The sequence below is a fragment of the Belonocnema kinseyi genome, chromosome 6 (genome assembly GCF_010883055.1).
Source record: "Belonocnema kinseyi isolate 2016_QV_RU_SX_M_011 chromosome 6, B_treatae_v1, whole genome shotgun sequence".
NCBI lineage: Eukaryota > Metazoa > Arthropoda > Insecta > Hymenoptera > Cynipidae > Belonocnema > Belonocnema kinseyi.
Window position 1 is genome coordinate 69,088,583 of NC_046662.1, and position 21,708 is coordinate 69,110,290.

The 21,708-nt window shown below is 23.7% G+C and overlaps 1 protein-coding gene across 2 annotated transcripts in view; it reads left to right on the top strand.

Moving 5' to 3' along the window:
• LOC117175192 (rRNA methyltransferase 3, mitochondrial) overlaps positions 1–21,489 on the top strand; it is a 25,954-nt gene extending 4,465 nt beyond the window's left edge. Inside the window, exons 2-6 of one of the 2 annotated variants that reach the window (XM_033364819.1) lie at positions 24–134; positions 203–328; positions 1,906–2,147; positions 8,378–8,530; positions 20,947–21,489. In XM_033364819.1, the coding sequence (XP_033220710.1) occupies positions 24–134; positions 203–328; positions 1,906–2,147; positions 8,378–8,530; positions 20,947–21,473 (1,159 nt within the window). In that variant the 3' untranslated portion in view covers positions 21,474–21,489. The remainder of the gene's footprint in view (positions 1–23; positions 135–202; positions 329–1,905; positions 2,148–8,377; positions 8,531–20,946) is intronic. The other variant, XM_033364821.1, reaches the window with a different exon arrangement.
• The last annotated feature ends 219 nt before the right edge of the window (positions 21,490–21,708 follow it).

The following is a 21,708-nucleotide window of genomic DNA, read 5'->3' on the forward strand; positions in this document are numbered from 1 at the left end:
AAATTATTTTTTTAATCATAAAGCAACACCGAACACGAGAAAGTTGATTATTCTGGAAAGAAGCGAACCTATCCAAAAAGGCGGAACAATTTTAAGGAAAATGAAAAAACCCAAAAGCTTAGTGTTGAAAACGCGTAAGTATAATTTATGTTGATTCAATAATTTTTATTACAATTAGATAGTACTTTTTTTTATTTAACAGCAGTCCAGAGCTCGAGGAAGACACGGTTCCTTCGATGAAAATACCTAAAAATAAATCACAACCGAAAGTTGATACTTCGACCAAAAATACCTACACAAAATTATACGAAAATGAAAAACTTTTATCGTGAGTATAGAATTTATACTGTAATATGGTGGCCGCTGGATCAGGAATTTTTGAGATCGGCAAAACCCGGGAAATGGCAATGAATTTAATTTTCCCGGAATTTTATAAATTTTTAGAAAAAGAAATTACCCAATGACATGATTTTTTAAAATTTTAAGTTCAATTTTTAACTTTTGCAATTATGAAATTATTCAGTTTACAATTCGTAATTCTAAAAAAAATACCATACAAATTTTTCATGATGCGCCTTGCATTTTCAAGCGTATATTTTAAATTAAACAAAATTAAAAGTGCAGTTTTGAAGACTTGCCAAAAACTTATTTTTCCATGGCGATTTGTTTACAAAAAATTGAGTTTTTTCAATAAAAATTTGTTTATGTATTTACTTTGCTCTTGAATTTTCAACAGTTGAAATTTAAATAAAATTTAAAGCTGAGTTTCAATAGATTGAAAATTGAAGAAAATTGAAAATCGGATTGTGAACTGTTGAGAATACCACTGTTGAAAATTCAATTCAATTTTTTAATTTTTAATATTTGAAAATTCAAGAAAAAAGCAAATTTTGTATTTAAAAAAATTGCTCAAACTATTGTATTTACATAATTTCACATGCGAATTTAATAAATAAATATTTCAACCTATAACCAATTTTTTTTGTAACGAAGTCGATTTATGTGAAAACTGTTTGCTATTGGCAAATAATCTTTTAGGAAATTAATATTTACCAAATTGACTCCTAAATACGAAATTTATAAGATTTAAGAAAATCCCAACTTTGCTTTTTAAAAAAATTAAAAACTAACAGCGTTTAAAATTAAAATGTTGTTATAAAAAAAACGTTTAAAATTTAACTGTAATTTGAGTATTAAAAATTGAACAATAATTAATTTTACAAGACAATTCGGAATTCGCCAAAAAAATGTCAAGTTTAAAAAATTAATTATTAACTGCTTTTATTTTATTTCACGTACTATTCAAATATTGTGTGAGTTCAAAATATTCCATTTTTAACGCATTGAGTTTGCAATTTTCTAATTTAAAAAAGTATAATATTTGAATGTTTAATTTAAATTAAAATGTACAATTTGAACGTTTTAATTTAACCTTTGAACGTTACAATTATAATTGTTTCATTTTTAATTTATATATAATGATTGGACAATTATTAATTTCAAACGGCTGAAAATTAGAATAATTTAACTTCTAATTCAAAAAGTGTTTTTTTTTTTAACAAAATTTTAATCATTTAATTTTTAATGTTTCCAACTTAAAATTGCTGAAAACGGTATGTATAATTTTGAACATTTACAAACTGATTAATTCATTCTTCAAATTTAAGCTTTAAAAATGATAGCGTAGATTAAGAGTTTTTAACCAGAAATAATTAAACAATTTGATTAAGAAAATTTTATAATTTTGCAGCTTCATGGCAATTAATTTTAAAAATTTCAATTGAAAAGTGTAAAAATTTTCAATTTCAAACGTTTAAAGTACTGAGCGTTTTATTAAATATATTTTAATTACAAAATTTTGATGCTTCAATTATAAAAGTTTTAAATTTTATAATTATTCTGCAGAAATTTAATGCTGGAAATCAAGTCCAGAAGAAAGAGGAAAAGTTACGATAGGGTTCTTTTGGAAGGAACTCGTCTTATCACAGATGCAATTCAGGCTGGAGAAATTCCAGAAATTATTATTTTCAGCAATGCTGATGAGATGAAAAAATTACCTTTGCCCGAAAAGGATGTAAAATTATATAAAGTACCTTACCGGACGATTCAACTTTGGTCGAGTCTCACAACGACTCCAGGAATAATGGGTAAATTTCAAGAATATTTATTATTATTATCTTTTTAGTTATAAAATTTATTATTTGGTTGAAAAGTTGACCATTTTTTTAACACATCCTTTTTGGTTGCACATTCAACTGCTTTGTTAAAAATTCGTATTATTTATTTAAAATTCATATTTTGTTGGTGATAAATCAATTAAAACCTTTTTTGGATGAAAAATTTTCACATAAAATTGCCTTTTTGATTTGAAAGCTTATATTTTTTAGTAGAAATATTGCATCTTTCGTGGATAAAAATGAAACTGTTTTTTTTTTTTTTTTTTTTTTGAAAATTCAACTTTTTCTTAGAACATTTCCATTTTGTTTCAAATTCGTATTCTTGCGTCGAAAAGTTAATTAAAATCTTTTTGAATGAATATTCAACTCTTTTTTTTAAGTTTGACTTTTTTATTTAAAAATTCACCTTTTTTTAGTCGAATTTTTTATTTTTCTTTGACAAAAATGCAACTTTTTTGTTGAAAATTGAACAATCTTGTTAAAAAGTTATATTTTTTGGTTAAAAAGTCGACTATTTAGCAGAAAATTTACTTATTGCTGACAATTATTATTTTGGCGTTGAAAAGTGAACTGGAATCTTTTTTGTATTAAAATTTAAACATATATTTTTTTATTTCATCTCACTTTGAAGAATATTATTCTGTATTGAATAAAAATCCAACTGTTTAGTTAAATATGTTGTTAAAAGATATACTTTTTTGTTTAAAATTTTCTTGTTTTATTGAAAATTTAACTTTTTCGTAGAAATTTTATTTCTTATTTAAATTAAATATTTTGGCGTTGAAAAGAGAACTGAAATATTTTCTGGAAGAAAATTCATCTATTTAGTTGAAAATTAGTTTGATTTTTTAAATCAGAAATTCATCTGTATTGAGAGAAATTATATCTTTTTTGGGTAAAAATTCAACTGTTTGGTTGAAAATTTAACTATTTTGTTAAAAAATCATACTTTTCGGTTGAAAATTCTACTTTTTTGTTGAAAATTTTGATACTATGTAAGAAATTGACTTTTTGTTTAAATTTTTATATATTTGTGTTGAAAAATTCACAAATTTCATCTTTCTTGGATAAAAATGCAACTATTTGGTTTTGAATTCAACTATTTTCTTCAAAATTCATCATTTGTAATGAAAATTTTGTTCTTGTTGAATTGAAAATTCAATATTTTTGTAGAAACTTATTTTTTGTTTAAAGATTCATATTTTCATCGTTAAAAGTTAACTGAAATCTTTTTTAACCGAGAATTCAACTTTTTTGTTGTTGAAAGTTGGTCTTTTTGATTTAAAAATATATCTGTTTTAGTAGAAATTTCATTTTTCTTTTATGACAATGCCCCTTTTTGGTTAAAAATTGTTCTTCTTTGTTTCAATATATTTAACTATTTTCTTTGAAAGATTTAGTTGAACCACTTTGTTAAGCAATCTCTTTTTTAAGATTTATATTTTTAGTTTAAAACTAATGTTTTTTAATTGAGCATTCAACTAATTGGGTCAAAGTTATTTTTTCTATTGAAGGCCTATGTCGTTGGTTGAAAATGCAACTGTTTAGTGTAAAATTAATTTTTTGCTGAAGTTATTTTTTTTTATTTAAAAAATTAATTTTGGTAGAGAAAATTTGTCTTTTGGCTTGAAGGGTCAACAATTTAGATAAACTTTTATTTATTTCTTGTGTAAAAAAATCGTTATTTGCTGAAAATTCGTCTTTTTCATTTTGAAATTCTTTATTTTTTGTATGAATGTCATCTACTTTTCTTTAAATATAAACTATCACACTTATTTGTCGGGAATTTATCTTTTTAAGTTGAAAATTCAACTATTGAGTTTAAAATTCAATTATGTTGTTGAAAATTCAAGTTTTTTGTTGGAAAGCCATCTTTTATAGTAGAAAAGAGATTTTTGGTTTAAAATAAATTTGTTTATAAAAGATTATGTATTAATAATATTACGAAATTAAAATTCTGGTATTTGAATATGAAGGAAAACAAAATTAGATCAAGGAAAACAAAAAAATAATACGTAATTTAAGTATGGCTCCTAAACTCTTTTATAGCATAATTTACAAACAGGTAAAGGAATAAAAAATAAAATGATGATTAAATAGTACAAAGTTTGGGGTTCTAGTAAGTTATATATTGCATCCTTTTAAAACTTCTATACATTTTGGAATGGAATATCTCAAAAATACCAAAAATTCGTCCGGGACAAAATACTTAATTCTGCATGTTTTCGAAATGTTCATCATTTGAATTGGCATAGTAATTACGTAATTTTTTATAACATTAAAATACGTACCCTCTTACAGTATCAGAAATATTGTTTTGCATCAGGCTTATTTTCGTTATTTTAAATATGGTTCTAAAATGTAGACAGGTTTGAAAATTATGCAATTGTGTGAAAAACCGTGGAAATTGCCAGAACTTTTTTTAAAGTCGGAAATTTTTCCAGGGCGTGCTTATTTTTGTCAAATTGCAATGTGAAATTGAAGAGCAAACATTATTTATAAAAGTAGCATTATCAGGGTGGCTGCTGTACCGGAAAACCGGGAAATGATTGTGAATTTTTTTTTACCGGGAGTTTTACAAATTTGTAGAAGAAAAATCTGTCCACATTCGATTTTAACAGTTTTTAAATGATTGTTGGAATTGTTATGTTTTTCAATTATGCTATTATTTAGATTACTATGCGTAATTCAAATTTTTTTTACTTAAAAAATTTTCCATTTGAAATTTTTATTTCTAAGCTTACATTTTTAATTTAAAGATTTTTTAAATGCTTTCCTAAAGACTTGAATAAATAAAAAATAAAAGCCTTTGATATTGACAACTTTAAATAAAAAAATTTTATTTAATAAATAAATAAATTTTTTAAAACTTATCTGTACTTTAAGTAATAAAAAGTGAACAAAAACAATTTTAAACCAGTTCAAAATTTAAGAATTTTCAGATTTTAACGTTAAAACTTAATCGGTTTCAATTTGAAAGTCTTAGTTATTAAACAAATGTGAAGGTGTGGCTGAAAGTTTATAAACTATTTTCAACTTAAAAATAACTTCATAATAATATATTCTTAATTAAAGGATTTTATTAAATAAAAAAATTCTTGAATATTTATCAATATTCGAATTTTTATTTAAGACATGTAAATTGAAACCAAATATTTAAAAGTAAAGAATCTTTAACTGAATTTTTTGAAATAAAAAACCTGGAATCGTTAAAATTTCGAAGCGCCTTTAAACTTTGAACGTTACAATTTTAATTATTGTATTCGAAACATGCATAATTTGTAAGTGAAGTTTTTAAATTTAGATGTATAATTTACAAATGAACATAGGTAGAAAAAATTTGAGTAATTTTAAGAGATATTTAGGAGATTCAAAAAGATTAAAAATTATCATGCAAATTTTAGAAAGTTTTCTTAAAATCTTTTTTGAAAATTTTGTTAAAATATTTGAAAAACTTTTCAAATATTCTCTTAAAATAATTTTTCAGAATAAAAAAATATTCTTAATTTTTATAGGAATCTTAAGAAAATGTTTTTATTTTTTTGAAACCTTTCACAATTCTTGAAAAGAATATAATTTTTTTGTTTAAAATCTACAAAAATCTACATTTTGTTTTATATTTGGCTATCATTTCAAGTTTTTCATTAAGTTTAAATCTTTTCAAAACTTCTACATATCTCTTAAAATTACTCAAATTTCCCCTAAAAATAATAAATGTTCAATTGTTATTTGTACATCCAAACTGTAAAGAAATTTTCTGAAAATGGTAGAAAAAATTCAATTCATTTTGACAGATATTTAGAAGTTCTGAAAAAAATGGCAAAATAATTTTAAATTTAAAACCAATTTAAACCAACTTCTAGATTTCTCAATATTTTGAAATAAAATTTTGAAACTCTCCAAGGATGTTTAAACTATTTAAAAAGAAAATAATTGAATTTCTAATTTAAGAAGTCTTCAGTTTAAAATTTTTTCCATTTTTCAATATTTGATGTTTCGAGCTTAAAATCCCTTAATATTATATAGTTTTGAAAATGTTAAAGATCATTGGTTTATTATTTATTTATAGCATTGAAGACGATAACGTGGATTTATATTTTTTTATATTGAAATATTTTAGTACCTTCAATTTTATACGCATAAATTATTAAGTATATAAATACAACATTTTTTAATTAAAAACTTTTAATTTAGCTTTAGTGTTCCATATTTTTAATTCCATTGACCGTGAAAAATGTTTCCGAACCGGGAAAAAACCGGAAATGACCGGGAATTTATTTCATCGATTGAAAAGGCCATCCTGTTTATATGACTCTATGTAACTGCTTTGCTTCAAATTCTTTTTTTCTAGGTTTTTTTAGTTTGAAATTAATGTTTTGACTGATAATTTAACTATTCTATTTTTGGCGAAAAATTGATCCTTTTTAGTTGCAAATTAATCTTTTTGCATGGAAATTCAACAGTACGTGTGCAATTTTGTTTTCTTTTAACTGAAAAATTTGTATTGACTAAAAATTAAACTCATGTAGAAAAGTCGTTTTGTTGGTTTAAATTCAACTGTTTTTGTTTAAAAATTTAAATATTTTTTGTTAAAATATCATCTGCTACATTTCTCATTTAGAATTCATCTTTTTTGGAATGAAAATTTAATTAATCAGTTGAAAATTAAATTCTTTTGGTAAAAATCAATTTTTTTTATTGAAGATTTATAATTTTAATTACAAAAGTTCACCTCTGGTAGAAAAATTAACTATTTTCTTGAAAATTGTTTTTTCTTTGGCTGAAAATTAGTGTATTTTACTAAAAATTTAATTATTCTAGTTGAAACTTGAACTATTTTGTTGAAATTTGTTTTTGTTTAAAAATGAACTTTCTTCAACTATAAATGTAACTTTATTCCAGTTAAATATTTAATGGTTTTAATTAAAAATGCATTTCTTTGGTTGGACATTAACTTTTTCAACTAAAAATTTAACTATTGAATTTTTGATTTCAAAATTATGTTTTTTAGTTGAAAATTCGTCTTTTCTTCTTTAAAATTCAACTATACCAGATGTAGATTCATCATTTTTATTAAATATTATTAAATTGAATTAAAACTTTAACTATTTCATTTTTTGATTAAAAAAATATATTTTTAGAGGAAAATTCATCCCTTTCGGTAGAAATTAATCTTCTTGATTGATAACTAATACTTTTTGTTAAAAATTCAGTTTTTGTGTTTAAAGATTCACCATTTTATTTGAAAGTTAATCTTTTTGGTTTAAAATTTAACTACTTAGTTGAAGATTCATCACTTTGGTTGAAAATTTGTTTTTCTTTTGTGTGTGGAAAATTATTTTTTTAACTGAAAATTTAACTATTCTTTTTTGGGTCGATAACTTACCTTTTTAGTCATAATTTCAATCATTTGGTTGACAACTGATCTTTTTCAGTTAAAAAAGCAACTATTTCCTTAAAAATTCGCGTGTGTTTTGTTAAGAAATTGTCTTCTTGGTTATAAAATTAATCTCCTTGTCTGAAAATTTAAGCAATCCAGTTAATTATTTATCATTTTAGTTTAAAAAAATCAACTTGTCGGTTGAAAATAATACGACTTGGTTGAAATTTCATCTATTTTATTCAAAATTCATCTTTTTTATTAAAAATTTATCTGTTCCAGTTAAAGATTCATTATTTTAGTTGAAAATTCATTACACTTTTTATTAAAACCTGCTTTTTTTTAGTTCAAAATTTACCCGTTTGGTTGGAAATTCTTATTTTTTAATTGAAAAGTAAAGAATTTAAAGCGGTTTAAATTAAATATAATATAGTACCCATATTATCTATATCTAAATATCGACCATATTTTAAGTAAAAAAAGATAAAATAAAAGATTTGTTTGAATTATTATTAAAATTCGTGGATATTAAGGACGAATTCAAGATATGAATAATTATGTTTTTATTATTATTTAATTATATAATTAATCACTGGTGCTAAGATATTTAAGAATATTTTGCAATATAATTTGTCAAAGCTTTCTGAATTAAACATATTAGTTAGATCCCTAGAGTCTGAAAAAAACCTTATTCATAATAAACTCACGAAGCTGTATACATATTCCTATAAATGGGAAAAACTTGAAATCGTCAGGGAATTTTTTCCCACGACTAAAAACTAAACCTTAATTTGGTTTTTGAACTAATGCTTTTTTTCAGGTGTTTTTAAAACTCCAAATATTGAAAACTACGAGTCTCCGAATTCACTGCCAATCACTATTATATGCGACAAAATCAGAGATCCCGGAAATATGGGATCTATTCTAAGAGCAGCAGCTGGAGTTGGTTGCGAAAAAATCATTTTGACGAAAGGTATTCAAAAAATCAGAATTTAAATAGGGAGCGTCCATTAATTACGTTTTTTTCTAATTATTTTTTTTTAAATATGCTAATTAACACCTGTTTTGACTATGGGAATTACTTTTTATAGTATTTTACACATACCATTATTTGTTTTAATTGTTTTTTATTATGTAATATTTCGTATTACATACGGCCAATAAATATAGAGTCGAGAATTTCAATTATTGTTGAAATCTGATGTGCACTTTTAATGAAACTCGTAGAATCCCGGAAAATAGATTCAACTCTTTAAAAATTGTACATACTTTTATACATTTTATAAATGCCTTAACATTTTTTGAATTATGGGAAAATTCTTTGACATCCTTTGAATTTTGAAGATATTTTAGATAATATTTTGAAATCTCTTTTAAGCGATTGGTTACCATTCTTGGAACTTCTTGGAATAATAATCAAAGCCTCTTTTCTTTATATCTCTTGAAAACCGTTAAAATTTCATAAAATTAGGTTAAATCTCTTTAAAATTCACTAATGGCAATCAAAATTCGTGAACTTTGGAATCGCATAAAATTTTTTGAAAAACTGTCACTTAAAGTCCCTTGAAACTCTTTAAAACCAGAAAATCTTTGAAATGCTTAAAATCTCATCCAAATACCTTATAATCCTTTAAAATCCCTTGGAAAACTGTTAAAATCTCTAAAAATCAGTTAAAATCCTTGAAATTCCGTAAAATATTTCAAAATCTCATGAGATCTCGTAAAATTTTTTTTAATTTCATTGAAATTCAGTTAAATTTTCAAAATTCCATTAAAATTAAGAGAAAGTTTCAAAATCGACTAAAATTCCTCGAAATTCTTTTAAATATTTTATAATTTTCGGAAATCTATAAATTTGAATTAGTTCAAATTTGCACTCTTTTCAACTGATGAAATAATTTAAGAGAATTCGGGACAAATTCGAAAAACCTGTAAAATCTCTTCAAATCTTTGGAGCCCTACTAATTTTTAACCAAAGAAGTGACTAATAACTAAAAAAATTCTAGTCAAATTAAAAAGAATCCAAATAAATTGGAAAAATTTGTAAAAACAAAAAAAATCCAATGATTTTCGTAACATTGGAATGAATTTAGAGGAATTTAAGGTTAACGAGAAAAATGCAATGAAATTCATAAAAATTGAAAGTGAATTAAAAAAATTCAAATCAATTGAAAACAATTCAAAAACATGAAAATGTCTAAGAATTCAAGGCGAGGATAAAGGAATTTAGGATCAATTGAATACAATTTTTTTAATTAAAAAAAGTCGATTGAATTAAGAGTATTTGATTAAATTAACAAAATTTAAGTTAAATTGAAAAGAATTCAAATGAATTGGAAAAAATGTTAAAACTAGAAAAAATTCCATTTATTGCAATAAAATTTGATTGAAATCCTTTTAGCCCTACAAAATCCCTCACTTCTTGTGAATAAATTCTTTGAAATCCATTAAAATATTAAAATCCCTTAAAATCTTTTATAATTATTTAAAATGTGGAAATCCCATGCATTTAAATCTCTTTAAAATGCCTTGAAACTGGTTGAAAAACACTTAAATAATTCAAAGTTTTTGATACCCTTTCAAAATATTAAAATAAATAAAAAGTTTCTGGGAATCTTTTAAAAGTTCCTAGAATATTTTAAACCCTTTGAGATCCCGTTAAATTACTGAAATCGATTACAAATTCCTTTGAGATCTTTTAAATGGTCTAAAATATTTCAAATACTTTGAATTCTTTCGAAATTCCTTAATAAATGTTAAAGCTTTTCATCTTATCTTAGTTTTTATTATTTAACAAGTTGATTTAAAAATATATTATTTAAAAATTCAAAAGTCTATTGAATTAGGTAAATTTAAAAGAATTCTAGTGAATTAGAAAAAAATGAAAATAATTCCAAAAAAATCGAATCTCTTGAAATCTTTGAAACCCCACGAAATACCTATCTTCTCTTATATAAATTCTGGGACATTTATTAAAATATATTGAAAGCATTTAAAACCATTACAATCCACAAATTTTTTATTTTTTGTGAACAAAATTCGTCCTCTAAATCCTTAAAATCTTTTAAATCTTTGTGAAATCTTTCGAAGTCTATGTGAATTATTTGAAATCTCTTGAAGTACTTAAAATCTTTGTGAAATCGTGAAATTTCTATGAAATATTTTTAAATTGTTGTAAAATAATTGAAATCCTTGAAATCTTTGTGAAACTTTTTGAAATCTTTTGCAATTCTTATGAAATACTTGAAATAGTTGTGAAAGCTTTCTTTAATATTTGTTTGTGAAATCTTTTGTGTTCGTTTGAAATCCTTGAAATAGTTTAAAATCTTTAAAACTTTTTGAAACCTTTGCAATCTTCATGAAATTTGTATGAAATCTTTAAAATATTTGTGAAATCTTTCTAAAATCTTTTTTATTCATTTGAAATTATAACAATATTTTTAATCAGTGTAAAATCTTTTGAAATCTGTTTTACTATACATTTTTTTAAATCTTTGAAATCTTTTGAAACTTTCCAAATCTTTGAAATCTGGTGTAAACGCATCATTCAAACATTTGAAATACTATCAATCTTTATGAAATGTTCGAAATCTTTGGGAAATTTTTGTAACATCTTAAAAATTTATGTTAAATCTTTTGGAATACTTGTGGAATATTTCTTAAATCTTTGTTTGTGTGATCTGTTCTGTAATCGTACGTTTCAAAAACTTTGTGAAATATTTGAATTCCAGTGTACACGCCTTTTTTAATTCTGTAAAATTATTTGTAAAATGTTCAAATCCTTTTCAATATTTTTAAATCTTTGAAATATTTTATATTTTAAGTATTACAATCTATAAAATAATTGGTAAAGTTTGCAAAAAATGTCTAGAAATCTCATTATTTATTCTATCACGAGTAAAAGGTAAATATATCTTGATAAATAAAAAAACTTTTAAGTATTAAGATTTATTTTCAACGAAATCAAGGAGATTTTTAGGTTTTCATGGTTGAATTGATCAAATTGACTAATTCATCAATAAAAACAACGGATTCATATTTAGAATTCAGTCACTGTTTTAATTTAATAAAAATTGTAACTGATTCAGATTTAGAGAGAAATTCCGAATATAATAAATGATTTCAAGAGGTTTCAAGGAATTTAAATAAATTTTAATATATTGTCAAGGATTTCAAGAGATTCTGTCAGATTTCCACGGATTTTAAAGATTAAAATTAATTTTAAAGGGATTTCAAAGAATAACTTTGAATTCGATTGTGGATACACTTTGGAATATTTGGAAAACTCATTAAAATCTTCTAATATCCTTAAAAATTCGTGAAAATACTTTGAAATCGCATGAAATCTGTTGAAACCAGGGACTTGAAATCCCTTGAAACCATTAAAAACCTGTGCAAATCCTTGAAATCTTCAAAATCTCATAAAAATGTCTTATAATACTTTAAAATCCGTGGAAAACTGTTAAAATTTCGAAAAATCCTTGAAATTCCATGAAATATTTTGAAATCTTTGAGATTTCTTAAAATATTTGAAATTCCATTACAATTCTGGGAAACTTTCAAAATCGAATGAAAATCCTTGAAATATTTTATAATTTTCAAAAATCTATAAACTCGATTTAGTTCAAATTTTCATTCTTTTCAATCAGTGACTAAATTGTAGCTATGGATCAGTTACTTTTCTTGACGAATTAGTAAATTTTACTACTTGAACAGTTAAGTGTAATTGATTCATGACTAGAATTCAGTCACTGATTTAAATTTAGAGAGGAGTTCCGAATATTATAAAGCAGGGTGGCCGCTGGACCGGAAAACCGAGAAATGACCGGGAATTTTTTGAGACAGGGAAAAACCGGGAAATGACAGTGTCTTTTTTACGGAGAATTTTACAAATTTGTAGAAAAAAAATCTGTCCACGTTCGATTTCAACAGTTTTTAAATAATTAGTTGAATTGTATATTTTTCAATTATGCTATTATTTAGCTTACAATGCGTAATTCAACATTTTTTACTTTAAAAATGTTTCATTTCAAATTTTTATTTCTAAGCTTACATTTTTAATTTAAAGAATTTTTAAATGCTTTTTTAAAGACTTGAACAAATAAAAAATAAAGGCTTTTGATGTTGACAATTTTGGATAAAAAGCATTTTTATTTAATAAATAAATTTTTTTAATTTATCTGTGCTTAAAGTAATAAAAAGTGATTTGACAAAACAATTTTAAATCAGTTAAAAATTTAAAAATTTTCAGATTTCAACGTTAAAACTTAAACGGTTTCAATTTGAAAGTCGTAGTCATTAAACAAATGTGAAGGTGTGACTAAAAGTTTATAAACTATTTTCAACTTAAAAATAACTTCATAATAATATATTCTTAATCAAAGGATTTTATTAAGTTTAAAATATTGTTTTAGTCTAAAATATTCCATTTTTAATCCATTCAATTTAAATATTTCATTTAAAAAAAGATTAATCATTGAATATTTAGCAGTATTTAAATTTTTATTTAAGACAAGTAAATTGAAACCAAATATTTAAAAGTAAAGAATCTTTGACTGAATTGTTTGACATAGAAAACCTGGAATCGTTAAAATTTCGAAGAGCCTTTAAACTTTGAACGTGTTACAGTTGTATTTGTTGTATTTGAAAAATGCCTAATTTGTAATTTGTAATTAAAAGTTATTCTTCATTTTTATAGGAATCTTAAGAAAATGTTTTGATTTTTTTTAAGCCTTTCACAATTCTTGAAAAGAATCTAATTTTTGGTTTAAAATCTGCGAAAATCTACATTTTGTTTAATATTAGGCTATCATTTAAAGTTTTACATTAAGTTTACATTTTTTCAAAACTTCTACATGTCTCTTAAAATTACTCAAATTTCGCCTAAAAATCAATGTTTAAAAGTTCAAAATTTAACAGTTCCACTTTGAGTGCTTTGATTTGCAGCTCAATTTTTATCAACTCAAGTGGAAAATTGTTTAGCTTTAGTGTTCCATTTTTTAATTTCATTGACCGTGAAAAATGTTTGTGAACGGGGAAATAACTGAATGGCCGGGAATTCATTTCATCACGTTAAATTATCCAAACCCGCTTTATATTTTTTGCAATTCGTTTCAAGTCCTTTAAATCCTTTGAAATTCTATTAAAAACCCCTGTTATTTTTTTAAATTCTTAAAAATACTTGGTTAGTTAAAAATAAATCTTACTACTTAAAAGTTTTTTATTTATCAAGATATAATTTATCTTTTACTCGTGACAGGATAAATAAAGAGATTTCTGTACATTTTTTGCAGACTTTACCAATTATTTTATAGGTTGTAATATTTAAAATATAAAATATTTCAAAGATTTAAAAATATTGAAAAGGATTTGAACATTTTACAAATAAGTTTACAGAATTAAAAAAGGCGTGTACACTAGAATTCAAATATTTCACAAAGTTTTTGAAACGTACGATTTCAGAACAGTTTAGAATGTTTGAAAATATTTCAAATAATTCAATGATTTCAACGAATAAAAAAGTTTTCTCAAACGAAAATTTAAGAAAAATCTCACAAATGTTTTTTTTTAAAAGTTTGACAAAGATTTCGAAGTTTTCACAAAAATTTCTAAAAGATTTCGAATATTTCATAAGAATTGCAAGAATTTCAATGATTTTAAAAAGGCTTGTACCACAGACTTCAAAGATTTCACAAAGATTTCAAAAATTTTTAAAGGTTTTAAAACTTTCAAAAGATTTAAAAAATTGTATAACCAGATTTTTAAGATTTCAAAGGATTTTATATTGATTAAAAATATTTCAATGACTTCAAATTATTACAAAAGATTTCAGAAAGATTACACACACACACTTCATAAAGTTTTCAAAAGATTTTAGAAGATTTAAAACGATTTCACTAAGATTCCAAATAATCGAAATAATTTAATGATTTGAACGAAAAGAAAAGATTTCACAAACAAAGATTTGAAAAAAAAATCCACAAATATTTCAAAATATTTAACATAAATTTTAAAGATTTTCCAAAAATTTCCCAAAGATTTCGAACGTTTCATAAAGATTGCAAGGATTTCAAAGATTTGAATAAGGCATGTACACCAGATTCCAAAGATTTTGCACATTTCCCAAGATTTGGAAACTTTCAAAAGATTTCAAAGATTTAAAAAAATGTATAGTAAAACTGATTTCAAAAGATTTTACACTGATTAAAAATATTTTTATAATTTCAAATAGATAAAAAAGATTTTAGAAAGATTTTACAAATATTTCAAAGGTTTCATACAAATTTCATAAAGATTTCAAAGATTTCAAAAAGTTTAACAAAGATTTTAAGAATTTAAAATATTTTACAACAATTTAAAAATATTTTATAGAAATTTTAAGATTTTACAAAGGTTTTAAGTACTTCCAAGAGATTTCAACTAATTCACAAAGATTTCAAAAGATTTCACAAAGATTTTAAGGATTTAGAGGACGAATTATGTTCACAAAAGATTAAAAATTTGTTGATTGTAATGGTTTTAAATTCTTTCAATATATTTTAATAAATGTCCCAGAATTTATTTAAGAAAAGTGATGTGTTTCGTAGAGTTTTAAAGATTTCAAGAGATTCGATTTTTTCGAATTCACCCTGAATTTTTATTAATTTCTCCTGAATTCTGTTGAATTTTTTGGAATTCTTTTCATTTTTTTCTAATTCACTAGAATTCTTTTCATTTTACTTACATCAATGGACTTTTTTGACTTTTTAAATGTTTTAAATATTATATTTTTAAATCAATTTTTAAAATAATAAAAGCTGAGATAAAATGAAAAGCTTTAAAATTTATTAAGGAATTTCAAAAGAATTCAAAGGATTTGAAATATTTTAGACCATTTGAAAAGATTACAAAGAAATTTGTAATCGATTTTACTAATTTGATAGGATCTCAAAGGGTTTGAAATATTCTAGGAAACTTGAAACGATTCCCAGATTTTTTTATTGATTTCCATATTTTGAAAGGATATAAAAAACTTTGAGTTATTTTAGTGTTTTTAAACAGGTTTCAAGGCATTTTCAAGAAATTTAAATGCATGGGATTTCCAAGGTTTTAATAATTATAAAAGATTTTAAGGGATTTTAATATTTTAATGGATTTCAAAGAATTTATTCACAAGAAGTGAGGGATTTCGTAGGGTTTCAAAGATTTCACTCAGTTTTTATTGCAATGAATGAATTTTTTTAGTTTTAACATTTTTTCCAATTTATTTGAATTCTTCTCAATTTAACTTACATTTTTTTAATTTACTCAATTCCTCTTAATTTAATAGAACTTTTTGAATTTTTAAGAAGTTTTTATTCAGTGGATCCTAAATTCTTTTATCCTCGCCTTAAATTCTTAGAGATTTTCATATTCTTGAATTGTTTTCAATTGATTTGAATTTTTTAAAATTCAATTTGAATTTTTATGAATTGCATTGCATTCCAATGTTACGAAAATCATTGGATTTTTTTTTGTTTTAACCATTTTTTCCAATTTACTTTGGTTCTTTTTCTTTTAACTAGAATTTTTTTCTAGTTATTAGTCACTTCTTTGGTTAAAAAGTAGTAGGGCTTCCAAGATTGGGAAGAGATTATACATTTTTTTCGAATTTGCCCCGAATTCTTTTAAATTATTTGGAATGCTCCTATTTTTTTTTTTAATTTCCTTTCTTTTTCATTTAGTAGATGTTTTGAAGTTTTTAAAGTTTTTATTCAACTGATATTATATTCTTTTAATCTCGCCTTGAATTATTAGGCATTTCATTAAATTCTGTTGAATTCCTTTGAAGTTTTCTAATCTTATTTTAAATTTTACTCAACTTAATAAAGTTTTTTCATATTTTTTAAGTGTTTTTAATTTATTTGAATTCTTTTAAATTCACTTTCATATCAGATATCTGAAAGAAATGGTTTTTTTTATTATTTTAAGAATCAAAATATCAAAATTCATTTAATTTTAAATAAAAAACATTTTTTATGAAAAATTTTCAAATTCACCAAATAAAAACATTAATTTTAACCTTTTTTTTTCTGAACGTCGCTTCTTACCAAATTTTGAAAAATGATTGCATTTTAATAAATGACGGCTAATTTTTTCTGGGAAAACATTCTCTATAACTCTACTGTTTCCAATTTTGAAAGTAAACTTTTCTATGGCTATAATCGTTAGAACAATTTTTATTTGCTAGAAAACAATGTTTAAAAAAATAATTATATTTTAAGATTATTTAGTTATTTTAAAAATTGGAAACAGTCGAATTATAGAGAATTTTTTTCGGGAAAAAATCAGCCGTCATTTATTATAATGCAATCATTTTAAAAAAATTGTAGGGCCACATCTCAGGGAAGTTAAGGAAATGTCAAGGAAATGGAGTAGCTGTCAGGGAAAGTAGAAATTGATATGTTTTTTTTTATAATATTTTGTAAGTACTTCTGAATATCAATATAAATATTTTTTCAATGTTCATTCTTTAAAAATAGAATTCGATTGTTAGTTTTTTATTTGTACTTATTTATTTATTGACAGTTCGGATGCATGTCCTTTAGTTAATTAATGAGGTCAGACAACTCAACGATGCCACTAACAAAACACAAAATGTCATATAATGCATATTTTTTGCTATTGTTTATAGAAAAAAAAATGTTTTGCTTTATTTTCGAGAAAATAGGACGGCTTTATCCTATTTATTTTTATTCTTTTGAATTTAACTTGAATTAATTTAATAGATTTAATGCTTTCACGATTATTCATTTTAATAAAAAGAGAATTTTTTTAGTTATTAGCCACTTCTTTGATTAAAAAATAGTATGGCTTCAAAGATTTTTTATGTTCATTTTCCCTGAATTCTATAAAATTATTTCGAATGATCCTTATTATTTTAGTTTACTTGAATTATTTGAAATTTACTTAATTTCTTTCAATTCAATCGATTTTTTTTAATTTTTAGAAGTTTTTATTCAATTTATCCTAAATTCTTTTAACCTCGCATTGAATTTTCAGGCATTTCATCAATTTTTTTTTTAATTTTCTAAGCTCATTTTAAAGTTTACTGAATTTAATAAAGTTTTTTCATATTTTTAAATTGTTTTCAATTGATTTGCTGTTTTTTCAAATTCACTTTGAATTTTTACGAATTTTATTGAATTTTTCTTGTATATCTTAAATTTTACTAAAGTCATTCCGTTGTTATGGAAATCAATGACATTTTTTTTTTTTATTTTAAACATTCTTTCTAATTTATTCTTATTCTTTTCAATTTAACTTGAACTGTTTAATTAGTTATTAGTAGGGCTTCAAAGATTTGATGAGATTTACATTTTTTTTTAATTTATCCTTGAATCCTTTTAAATTATTTCGAATTCTTCTGCATTCACTCAATTCTTTTTAATTCAATAGATATTTTTGAATTTTTTAAAGTTTTTATTTAATGATCCTAAATTCTTTTAACCTCGCCTTTATTTCTTTAGGCATTTCATCAAATTCTTTTGAATTCCCTTTAATTTTTCGCAACTCATTTTAAAGTTATTGAATTTAATCAAGTTTTTTTTACATTTTTAAATTGTTTTCAATTTATTTCTTTTTCAATTAATTCCAAATTTACCAAAATCAATGGCATTTTCTCTATTTAAGAAATGTTTTCCAATTTCTTTTTAACGCTTTTGATTTTAACTTGAGTTTTTCTGAAGTACTATCAATTTATCCTGAATTTGTTACTCTTTGTGCGTGAAAAAAGTACCCCATGAGCGTGACATAAAGTGCCATTTGGTTCCTATCCCGGAAAACTTGGACGCGTAAATTCGGATTTAGTTAGTTTACATTGCTCGTAGCGCCTCTTACGGAAAAATGCGAAACCCAGAACACTTTCAAACTTCCCTTATTTTTCATTGACTATTTTTTTTATTTCAAATCATTGATATTCAAATACCAACATTTTAATCTGGTAATACTTGTATCAATATAATATTTTGTTAACGGTATAAAACAGTATTTCATAAACTAATTTAAGATTTTTAAATTTATTAATTTATTTCTAACGAAAAAAATGTCTTTTCTACTATAAAAGATGACTTTTTAACAAAATACTGGAATTTTTAACAAAATAACAAAATGTTTAACATAATAGTTGAATATTCAACCTAAAAAGACAAATTACCAACGAAAAAGGGGCATAATTTATATTTTCATTAAAAAATGATGAAATTAATACAACAAAAGAGAAGAATTTTAAAACAAAAAAGACGAATTTTCAACAAATAAGGATTTCCCATTTAACGGGTGAATAAAAGTTTACCTACATTATTGATCCTTCAAGCCAGAAACAAAATATTAATTTACAACAAATAATTAATTTTCCCCGGAACTGATGCATGTTTACCGAACAAAAATGCAATTTCAAACTAAAAAATTCCTTTTTTTGAAACCAAAAATGGCTAATTTCCAACTAAAAAAGATCAATCCTAAAAAAAATGTAATGATACAATTCATGTTAAAAAAATGAATTAAAGAAAAAAGTATTATCAACTACACAGTTAAATTTTCAATAAAAAAAATAAGAAATAAAAAAGATTAATTTTCAACTAAATAATTAAACTTTCAACCAAAAAGATGAATTTTCAATTAAAAATATAAATATTTAGCAAAAAAGTGATTTATTAACGAAGTGATTCAAACAAATCTTCGAATCAAATTATTTGAATACTCAAGCAACGAAAAATGATTTTGAACCAAAAAGTTGTATTTTCATTACAAAAAAAAATTAAATTTCTTCTAAAACAAAAGAAGTTTTAAATTAAAGGATATCCTTTCAAAAACAACAATTGAATTTTCTGTTGAAAAACAGTTCAGTCGAGTTTTCATGATCAAAATATGAATTTTGAAACAAGAAATGACCAAAGGAGGACTTTTTAACAAACTTGTTATATTCTCTACCAAATAATTGCATTTTTATAAAAAAAATAGATGAGATTTCTCTTAAAGTAGAAGAATTTTTTAAACAAAAAATAAGTTTTTACGAAAAAAATTGAATACTCAATAAAAGAAGACGAACTTTTTCAACTATAAGGGATGCATTTTTAACAAAAGAGTTGAGTTCTCTACCAAATAGTTGCATTTTTATCCTAAAAAGATTAAATTTGGTGCTAAGAAAGATGAATTTGTAATAAAAAATGACAAATTTCTTTTTTAAGTGGAACTTTATCCAGAAAAGATTTTAGTTCATTTTTCAACGCCAAAAAATAAATTTTAAAGAAAAAGTAAATTTTCTACGAAATAGTCAAATAAGAAAATAATGTAACAGCTTAATTTCCAACCAAACTGTTGCACTTTTATCCAAATAAGAGGACATTTGACTGAATAAAAACAAAATCAAAATTTAAAAAATAGTTGAATTTTTATTCAAAAAATATTTCAGTTATTTATTAAACGCCGAATATTATAATTAAACAGTATAATTTTCAAACAAAAATAAGGACTTTAAAAAAAAATTGTCGAATTTTCATTCAACAGACATTTTTATCCAAGAAGGTTTTAATTGTTATTCCATACCAAAATAAGATTAGCAAACAATTTGCAACAAAAATTGATGTCTTTTTAAGAAATTTATTAAATTTTCCAATAAATAATAAAATTTATACCTAAAAGGATAATCTGCAGAAGAAAGTTGTTGCGAATTTTAAAAATTCTAATATGAAAATATTCCATTTTTAAAGATTTTAACTGGTCCTATTTTCGGAATTTTATTCCTAAATTATTCAGATTTGAGATTCTTCAATTGTATTCAAAATAAGATTGTCAAATTGTAAACGCTTTGAATTAGAAACTATACAATTTCAACGTTTTCTAATGAAATTGTCCATTAAAAAAAAGTCTGAAATTTTTCAATTTGGAAGGCTTTTAATTAGAAATAATACCATTTGGAAATATTGTATCTCAAAGCTTTTTCCGCAAGAGGCGCTACGAACGATGCCAACTAACTAAATCCGATATTTTATAGCATCTCCAAATTCAGTTTTAACAAATTTTCGTTTTTGTGAAAAAGGCGGGGGAACTGTGCCTGATTGAACACACGACAAAGTATCAAATGCCCTTAAGATCACATAAAATCCCTAAAAAGATTTAGAAATCTCGTTAAATTCCGTACAACTTTTTCTTCCAAATCTTTTGAAATCTCTTGAAAACTTGTTGACTGTAATAAAAATAGATGCATTTTTTATATATTGAGCAAAATATATAAAATCTTACAAATCCTTACAGTAAGGGGGAGGGGGGTTTAAAATTTCGAAAATCATCCTTACGTAATTAATGAACGTTCCCGTAGAAACTTGAATTATTTTTCTAAATTCCAAAATACTCTTAAATAATTTTCTCTAGGCTGTGTCGATCTCTGGGAATCAAAAGTTCTGAGAAGCGCAGCAGGTGCCCATTTTCGATTGCCAATTTTCAGTTACAAAGAATGGAACGAAATCAGGTCGTTAGTTAGCAATGATGCGAAAATAGTTGTTGCTGATAATAAAGTCGTTGCAGAGGAATCGCTTGTAGATGAAAATGATTCCGAAGGAGTTGAAGAAGTTTCAAATATCGAAAAGGAAAATAGAAGAAAAGATGGCGAGTTTGTTAATAAGCGCAACAAGCATGAAAAGGTAGACTCAATAAGCGAAATTCCTGTTGTTCCTTACTTTTCTCTGGATTACACGCAAGGTGAAACTGTTATCATCATCGGCGGAGAGACGGAAGGTTTGAGCGAAGAAACTTTTCGGTTAGTCGATGATGCTCAGGGAATTCGTGTTAATGTACCATTGAATAATGGCGTTGAGAGTTTGAATAGTGGAATGGCTTTGGGTGTTATCGCGTTTGAAATCAAAAGACAATTTTTGATTGCAGCGAATAAGGTTAAATAAAGATTTTTTATGCATATATTTAGTTCTTTTTTATTATTTTTATCTCAGGAAAATATATCCAGTAATTTTGGATGATGGATACGTTTTTAGTCTATGTAAAACATTTGCTGTAATGGGAAAAGTAAAATTAATTTAAATTACTGAAATAGAGAAATTTTTTTTAAGAATCGAGTTTAACATGATTTTTTTCATTCTTTATACTTGATTAAAATCTAATTTCTAAATAAAATATTTT